Source organism: Ochotona curzoniae, unplaced genomic scaffold (genome assembly GCF_017591425.1).
Source record: "Ochotona curzoniae isolate NIBS_2020 unplaced genomic scaffold, NIBS_Ocur_1.0 scaffold_4701, whole genome shotgun sequence".
Classification (NCBI taxonomy): Eukaryota; Metazoa; Chordata; class Mammalia; order Lagomorpha; family Ochotonidae; genus Ochotona; species Ochotona curzoniae.
In genome coordinates, this window is record NW_024467122.1 from 33,703,875 (window position 1) to 33,713,513 (window position 9,639).

A 9,639-nucleotide genomic window follows, 5' to 3' on the forward strand; every position below is an offset into this window, starting at 1 on the left:
GACTGTGGGTGCCAGCACCTGAACATTAACTCATATTCAAGCACTTTAAACATGTTTTAAAAGAGGATTAAGGAAGAAAGATTCTCCTGAATATGTGTAATAAATCAAAATTCCTAGGAAACTTAATGATATTCAGAGAAGTTTTACTTGGATTCTGTCCAAGTCTTAGGTTAGTTTCAGATGCCTGTCCAGAGCTTTGTCACAGAATGTTTTTAATTAAAACCTTTCTTATAGCTAAGTTTTCTCATATGCACTTACCAAATGAGACCACACACACACAGAAAGCACAGACACACAAATATCACACCTACTCACATTCCACAGATAAGCACACAAAGACCACAGACTCCACATACCACACACACACAGAGATCACACAAATACACCACTGACAATGAGACACAGACCACACATTCAACTCCCTGCACCTATTCCATGGATGAAAACACTCACCACAGAGACCCATCAATAAACCACAAGATGCATACAAAGACCATAGGCACGTATTCACCGACATGCACACACAGGTATACACACAGCACTGAAACTTCTCCTCGGGATTTGGTTTCTCCTTTTCCACTCAAGCCCCCATATCTATCCAGTTTTCACCACATTCATCATCTCATTCACAGCTCAACTCCTGCTGCTAATCATTTCTCTCCTTTCCAATTCTAAATAGGAGCACAAAGTCTTTTTCTCTGCTTCTCTAGAACCAGTTCCAACACAAGACAGGAAGGAGATGATGCTACACCAAGGCAGAGCAAAGGAATTAAAATTCCAAATTGGGCTTTCCTATGTTTCAATGCCCTGAGTCTTTTCTGCTTTTTAATATCTGATTGACCCTCTCTCCCCCTGAGGCCTCCTACCTTCCTCCTGGATTTTCCACATCTCCTCTCTCAAGGCCATACTCACTTCTCCCTCTTCCTCGAAACCCAAGACCTGCACGCAAACCCTTTTTCTCAACTTCTCACTTTCACTTGCCATTCCCTAGTGATTCCATTCCCTTCAGATTCCACATTTCTTCCCAGAGTAGACTACTAAGGTGTTTTCTGAAGACCATTTTTCTACCTTAGAGAAAGGTGATTCAAGTTCTTTAGAAGGCAAAATTAGCTAACGGCAGTTGCAGGAATTTTTAAATTATGTATTTGTTATTCATTTAAGAGTGATGGCAAAAAGGAGATTCCCCATCTGTGGATTCACTCTCCAAATGCCTGTAACAGGAAGCCAGAAACAATCTAGGTTTCCCATATATATGACAGGAGCCCAATCACTTCAGCCATGGACACTTAGGAAGCTGGAGTAAGACGTGAAATCAAATTAGTGAAAATCCCTGGAAATTCCCATGGATGGGACTCAGGTATCATAACCTTCATCTTAATCACTGGCCAAACACACTGTTTTTAAAAACTATTTTATTCTCTCTGTAGTTGTAGAACGTTTTGTCCAGTGAGGGAAAAAAATCATTAGCAATTTCCACTTCTCTATCCAACTTATTGAAAATTGATTTGCTTATATAACTAATATAATAGGTATTTTCCAGAATATTCTCAGGCTTATATTTTTCATAGTTTAAGAACCATTAGCTCCAACAAATTGGGTTTTTTTAGGGTATCAAATACTCTGATTCATAAAGTACCATCAAAACACTGCAGAGGAACATCGAAGTAGTATGAAAGAATGGCAGGGGTTCTGAGGCGATGCAATGGAGGCATGGTGGGAAGTGTTGATGGATAAGACATGTTGACCATTTGAATGCCCCACTTTCTGCTCTATTTAAAGATTTCCATTATATTTTTTTTGAGGGAAGAATTGTTCTTATGGCCATCTCCTAGCACATGAAAAATGCTGGGTAAATGTGAGCTCTTTAACTTTTCTCTCCTTCATTTACCACATTAAAAAAAAACTATCAGTAAAATCCTGCAGAGCACTGATTTCTCCTTGTTGGTGGTTCTGAAAGCACCTCACAAGCTCATAGTGCCCTAGGATTCCTAGATGAATGTGGCTGCTTTCTACCACATGTCTAGTACTAGAATACTAAGTAGTAATGCTTATTAATATAGCTAGCATATAAAGGAAATCTAATTTAGTAGTCCATGATTTCCAACAGCTGCTGGTTTTTTGGTTCTTTTTTTTTTTTCCTTTATTTTGGTTCATTTCATTAATAACATTGCCCTGTGTCTTAATCAAGTACAACTAATCTTACATTGCCATATTTAAGACCTGCCCAGGAGAGATTAAACTTCTGTTAAACATTCAAGTAGATTTCTACGTACCTAAATGCATTTGTTAATACTTGTCAAAATGTTCCTTTTTCTTTCACTTGCATTTCATTTCATCTGTAACATTGCTCTTTCTGATGTTCAAATTAATATGATCTTAACTTCTCATGCAACATCAAAGTATAGACCTTATGAAAATATTTGATTGGTATTCTTGTAGGAAGATCATGTTTGCCACTTTCAGAATGTTGTCATTTAGGGGCCTGCCATGCTAGCCTAATGGCTAAAGTCTTCACCTTGCATGCACCAGGATCCCATATGGGAGACAGTTCTAATCCTGGCGGTGACTCCACTTCCCATCCAGCTTCCTGCTTGTGGCCTGGTGAAGCAATAGAGGATGGCCCAAAGCCTTGGGACCTTGCACCCACGTGAGAGACCCAGAAGAAGTTCAGGGTCCTGGCTTCAAATCAGCTCAGCTTCAGCTATTGCAGCCACTTGGGGAGTGAATCAGCAAACAGATAATCTTCCTCTCTGTCTCTGCTACTCACTGCATATCTGACTTTCCAATAAAAATAAATAAATCTTTTTTAAAAAATGTTATCATTCAGATTATTGCCATGCAAAGCAATCATTTTAGGTTTTTGCTTTTTGATTTTTTTATTATTGTTATTTTCATTGTTTTCTTTTTTTCCACAGGAAACTATGGATCTGATCAACACTACAGATTACTTGGTTGATGACTCTGCAGTAGTAAGAAACAGCACTCACTTCACAGTTCCTGCCATTAAAGTTGTCATTGTCCTTCCTTTATTCATGACATTTATAATTGGTGCCATCACCAATGGCCTCTATCTGTGGGTGCTAAAATTCAAAATGAAAAAATCGGTCAACACACTCTTATTTTTTCATCTGATTCTCTCATATTTTATTTCAACATTGATTTTGCCATTTATAGCCACGTCCTTTCTTCAGGACTATCACTGGATCTTCGGAAATGCCTTGTGTAAGATCTGCAACAGCACTTTGACTGTGGGGATGTTCGCTTCGGTGCTGTTCCTCTCAGCCATCAGTCTTGACCGTTATCTTCTCACACTTCACCCAGTGTGGTGCCAACAGCACCGAACCTCTCGCTGGGCTTTCGGCATCATCCTGGCTGTATGGATCTCTGCTGTGGCCTCCAGTGTGCCCTATTTGGTTTTCAGGGAGACATATCATGACCAGCAAGGAAAAGTGATCTGCAGAAATAACTACGCTGTGTCTACTGACTGGGAAAGCAGAGAGCTGCAGACATTAAGGCAAAGGATCCATGCCGCCTGTTTCATCAGCCGCTTCATACTGGCCTTCCTTCTGCCTTTCTTCTTCATCATCTTTTGTTACCAAAGAGTAGCTTGCAAGATGAAAGAGAGGGGCCTCTTTAAATCCAGCAAACCCTTCAAAGTCATGATGACTGCTGTTATCTCTTTCTTTATGTGTTGGATGCCTTACCATGTACACCAGGGCTTAATTCTCACCAAGCAACAGCCACCACTTACAGAGTTGACTCTGACTCTTACAGTGGTGACCACTTCTTTCAATGCTGTCTTTTCTCCCATCCTTTATCTATTTAGTGGGGAGAACTTCAAAAATGTTTTTAAGAAATCGATTCTTACTCTGTTTGAGTCAACATTCACTGAGGATACTTCTGCAGAAAGAACACAAAACCTACACTCAGGAGACAAAATTTAAATTCCGAATTCTCCAGCAAACCTAGACTGTCAGTTACACCACCAGATACATGTCCTTGGCTATTATATACTGTGTACCCTATATTAGAGAAACATCAATACTGTACTAGAGTTATATCTGTGGATATTAAAACAGCGGAGAGAAAACAATAGGTCATACCACAAATGTGACTGTGTGATTTTTTATTATGATAAAGTATATGTAAGATAAAATTTACCAATCTTAATGTATGTTTCAGTGCAATTTAATATATTTAATGCTATTTTAAAATTTTTCAATGTTCCAAAAAGAAACTGTAGCCAGTAAGCAATGATTTCCCATTTCTTCTCTCAACAAGACACATTATTCTAATTTACTTTGTGTCTATTAAATTGCCTTTGTAAATATTTCATATAAGCAAAATCATACAAAATCAATCCTAGAAAATAAATAAACAGGGCCCTGCGCGATGGCCTGGCGGCTAAACTCCTTGCCTTGAACACGCCAGGATCCCACATGGTTCTAATCCCAGTTCTAATCCCGGTAGCCCCGTTTCCTATCCAGCTCCCTGCTTGTGGTCTGGGAAGGCAGTCGAGGATGCCCCAAATCCTTGGGACCTTGCACTTGCATGGGAGACCTGGAAGAGCTCCTGGCTCCTGGGCTTCAGCACCGGCTGTTGCAGTCACTTAGGGAGTGAACCATCAGATGGAAGATCTTTCTCTCTGTCTCTCCTTCTCTCCATATATCTGACCTTGCAATAAAAACAAATAAATCTTTAAAAAATAAATAAACAACTTTTAAAAGTTGTTTTAAAAAATTGCATTCATGGACCAGCACCATGATCTACTAGGCTAAGCTTCCACCTTGACATCTCATATGGATACCAGGATTCATATTCCAACTGCTTCACTTCTTATCCAGCTCCTTGTTAATGGGCTGGGAAAACAGTAAAGGATGGCTCAAGTACTTGAGTCATTGCACCCATTGCTTCTTCTAGACCCAGAAGAAGCTCCTGGCATCTGATCAGCTTAGTTCTAGCCACTGAGATCATTAGAGAGTAAACCGCCATTTCTCTGTAACTCTACCTTTCAAATAAAAATAAAAACAAATACATTCTTTAAAAAGTTTCATCCAATTTGTAATATGTATCACAATTTCATGCCTTTTCTTGGCTGAATTATACTCCATTTTATGTTTATACCACATTTTAAAAATTAATTCACATATTGATGCACACTGAATTGCTTGGCTACTACATTAAACTCTTTGAGAAACTATCAAACTTTTGAGTTTACATTATGTTATATTCCAACCAGCAATATAAAAATTAAAAATTATTAGCTGTGTAACATCCTCAGCGAAGCTTACTGCTTTCCTTGTTTGAATAGTTATTCTATTAGATTGAATTAGTACATATGCGATTCTAGCTAGGATACCAATTTTCAAATCTCAATAGTACTAGTGTATTTAAATGTCCTATCACAGAATCATTTATAAAACAGATCTTGGACAGAACTCTTTCTTTGCTTAACACCAAAATAACATGAGGATGACAAGACATTCAACTTGTCATATTCATTTGAAGCATACACTTAAACTTTAATGTTATAAAGATATCTTAAATCTCTTTTAATAAATTTTTAATTAAATCTCTTTTTAATACCTATAGACCAAGCTATCTCTGAAATATTGGACTAAGACAACTACAATGCTTAAGGATCTCCCAATATGGGGCCAGCATGATGGATTAAGTTGCCATCTGCTGCTACAGCACCCCCAAATCACCAGTTCGAGTCCCAGCTGCTCCAGTTTCCAGCCAGCCCGGCTAACATACCATCTTCTGGCTCATTCTCCAGATAGTTACAATGGCCAAAGCCAGGAGCTTCACCCAGCTCTTCCATGCAAGTAGCAGAGACCCAAGCACTTAGGCCAAGCACTTCTGGTTTCCCAGCACAGTAGCAGGGACCTGAATTGAAAGTGGAATAGCCAGGACATGAACCAGAATCGCCCCAGACTAATTTTAAATTGAAATTTTTATATGGTTTGTAAGTGATGTCATAAATTTCCAAATAACCCTTGGCAGACAAACGTTTCCCCATCCTGCCCAAGATGGATGATGTTAATTACAAATTACAGAAAGAATGGGGGATTAATCTTCCTGATTCGTTTCTACTGAGAGAAAGCAACAGGGGGAGAGGAATGCTCTAGAAATCCTGTGAATTGATGTGTCTGTCATTAGGACTTCCCCCGGCACCTACATGCTTGTTCTATTTTGAGTATGACAAAAAGTTTGGATGACTGAAAACTCACCCCTGTCAAGGTTTTTGAGCCTAGTTTTTTTGGGGATGGAGAGATGGGGTTAGTTAGTGGCTGGCCTGTGGCTCCCAAGGGGCTTTCCTAACCTCCCCACAGCCCTCTGGGTCCTGACAAGCCCAACTGAAGCTCTGTCATGGCAGACTCAGGAAGCAAAACTCTTGAACAGAACATAGGAATCTTTGAAAAGACAACTGTCCTTTGAAAATTCGACAACCACAGAGAGTGCCTTTTGTCTGCCTCCCAAGACCTCTATAATAACAAATAAAGAACAGTTTCTGGCTTGGGTGAATTTTGAGAGTTTTGATATTTTTCACCCCCCAGTTGTATGCTGTTGTTCCTTGTTGCTATCTTTGTATGCTTTGGGCTGTCTCTTTTTTTTTTTTTTTTATGAGGCCTATTTGAGTGTCCATGTCTAGGAATTTTTTTTCATCTTTCCATAGACTGTAAACTCCTTATGGACAAAAAGAAGCCCATGAATTCTTTTCTAAAGTATTATACACAACTGCTCTCTGGTAAAAGATATTTAATGAAAACCAAATATAGAAATACAATACATAAAGTACCATACAAAATATAAGCTATTAAGTTTTTTTTAAAAGAGATGATTTTAAGAGTATATAGACTTAAGGAATTTTCCTCTAAATATATTTTTAGCCTCCAATCAAGATATGGTTAATTTTTTATTAAACCATCTCAGTCAAATTCTCTTGATCTCATCAACTCTTCACTGGAATTCTCAGGACATAGGAGGTTTTATGAGCAAAGAATGAGTGGTTTTTCTTTGGGGGAGCTGCTAAAGGGAATCCGTGTTTGCAAACAATGTGCTCATTAGCATCCAATTATGTAAACATGCTTTGCTATAGCTGAAAACAGCCACAAAACAGCTCTTTGTTTGGAGCAGATAAATAGACTGGCCAGCTGTGGACACATGAAAGGGTGAAGGTGAAAGGTAGGAAGGCAAGGCACACCCAAGTCCGTAACCGTGAGGGACCAGGAGAGTCATCCTTTCCTAGGGTGGTGTGTACACCTGGCTCAGGCGACCTCTGCAGGTGCAGCAGGAATGAGATAGTTTCCATCCTTACAGAACCTAAATGCCTAGCATAATGATTCTAAATTTGGCTCCAAGTTATAATCATCAGGGATACTTTTTTAAAAACATTCCAGTGGTGATGCCTTAACCAAGCCAAATTAAAACAACAATTTCCGGGACAAGGACCCCGGAATTGCTATCTTTTAAAAGTTTTCAGACTAACTCTAATTACAACCAGGAAGCCCAAAACCAGAAAACTTTGATTTTAGGGAAGCGAAAAAAACATCAAAAGGCAATTATAGTACAAAAGAGTAAGATTCGTGTTCCAGAGAACAGGCAAATGTCCCCAGACAATCCTTCATCAGGAAGCAAAAGTTTTCTTTGGTAAAAGACAACCTAAGTCACATAGAATGGTGTCTGGCAGGTAAAAAATAATTCAACTGGAAAAGCAGGTGTACACTGCTTCAAAAAAAAAAAAATAGCATTACATGCACTTCAGTGTTCAAAGGAATTACCTACTGGTCTGGTTAAAATGTTGATGTTACACGTGCTATAGCAAGTGAAGCCATTGCCTGCATTGCCAGCATCCTCCACTGCCCAACCAGCTCCCTGCTAATGACCTGAGGAAACAGCAGACAATGACCCAACTGCTTGCAGCCACGTGAGAAACCCAAAGGAAGCTCCTGGCTCCTGACTTCAGACCTGCCATTGCTGTCATTTGAGGGGTGAACCAATGGATGGAAAATTCTCTCTCTGTGCTGTGTCAGCCCATGGACCTTGGAAGGATTTCCTCATCCTTGCATCTGCAAGATCAACAGCATTTCAGAACTATCGGAACCACTTGGAACATTCTCCACACCTGAGACCCTGGGATAACATCAGGTAGCCGTTCCCCATCGCCAGGGACTGAGGCAGTTGGGAAGCTGGGTGTGACTTCCTCTCCTTTCTCCCTCCTTCCCTCAGATACAGAAAGAAGGAAAATAAATTTTGGAAACAACGATCTCACCCGCTTTCCCCTTATTCTGGACTCTTCCCACCCCTATTATTATGTACTATTCTTTTTTTTTTTTTTAATGTATCTATTTTTATTGGAAAAGCAGATTTACAGAGAGAAGGAGAGACAGAGAGAAAGATCTTTCATCCATTGACTCAGTTCTCAAATGGTCACAATGGTTGAAGCTGAGCCAATCCAAAGCCAGGAGCCAGGACCTCTTCCAGGTGAGTGCAGGGTCCCAAGAACTTGGGCCATCCTCTACTGTTTTTCCAGGGCATAAGCAAGGAGCTGGATTGGAAGTGGAGCACCCACAGATGTGAACCTGTACCATATGGGATGCTGGCACTTGGAGTTGGAGGATTCTCCAATTGACCCAATGTGCTGATCCTCAGGGATAGTTTTTGTCTTCTTCCTTCCACAATAAAGTAACTCACCCATTCTACCAATTAGAGATTAATTTGTGTTAAAGAACTGCTATTAAAATGCAAATATACCTTTTAAGAAGGATAAATTTCACTCACAAGTTAATGGGAATTGCTTTAATCAGCTTCACACTTAGCAGAGTGTATCTAAACACAGTACTTTGACTATTACACTTTTCATCATAGCTTAGAGGAAGGAAACAATTGGGACTGGAAGTCAAGCCTGCAGCAAATTGTGGAAACTCTGAAGACAACAGAATACAGGTAAAGAAGCTGTAAAAAAGAGAAAGGGACATTGTGTGGTGGCACAATAGATTGGAGTACTTAGTCCAGCTGTTCAGTTGGGGGATCCCCACAGAAACCTCATCCAAAGTAATCGCAGACCTGACTCTTGTGTGTGCTTGCTAGTACAGAAACTAGCTCAGTCCACCACCAACATCAGCCTATTCACTGGTAGTTGCAATTACTGAATTAGTTCTGTCTCCAGTCATGTCTCTTATGTAAAACAACGGATGCTGTGGCCCAGCCCAACCCTGCCCACCACATACTCAGCCCTCACATATGCCAGTGGGAACAATAGCTTACTCAGTGCAAATCCAAATAACCCCCACTAGGCCCAGACCCAGCCCTGGTTCCTGTGCTTGCCAGTAAGTGCAGAAGACTGAGGCAGACGTTGGGGCCTATCTCTACCCAACTGATGCCACTGTCCAGCCCTCATTCATGCTGGAGGATGCCACTGCCTGTCTAGCCAGGCCTGCCCCCAGCCATGGTTTTCATGCTCACCAGTGGGAGTTGCAGCCCATCAGAGGCGTGCCCACCATTTCCTTGCTGGATCCACTCCCAAACACAGATCGTGTACTCTCTAAGTGCTTCTGCAGTCTAGCTTGATAGGATTTCCCCCCAGTCCAAGCACTTGTCAGCTGATGATATGGCAAAGCCCAACCAACCTACACA

The 9,639-nt window shown here is 40.4% G+C and overlaps 1 protein-coding gene across 1 annotated transcript; it reads left to right on the forward strand.

Annotated features, from left to right (window-relative positions):
- The first annotated feature begins 2,921 nt into the window (after positions 1–2,921).
- Positions 2,922–4,098, forward strand: GPR33 (G protein-coupled receptor 33). Its single transcript, XM_040969704.1, has one exon. It carries the CDS (start codon positions 2,922–2,924, stop codon positions 3,942–3,944), a length of 1,023 nt encoding a protein of 340 aa, XP_040825638.1. The 3' UTR covers positions 3,945–4,098.
- Positions 4,099–9,639: the final 5,541 nt, after the last annotated feature.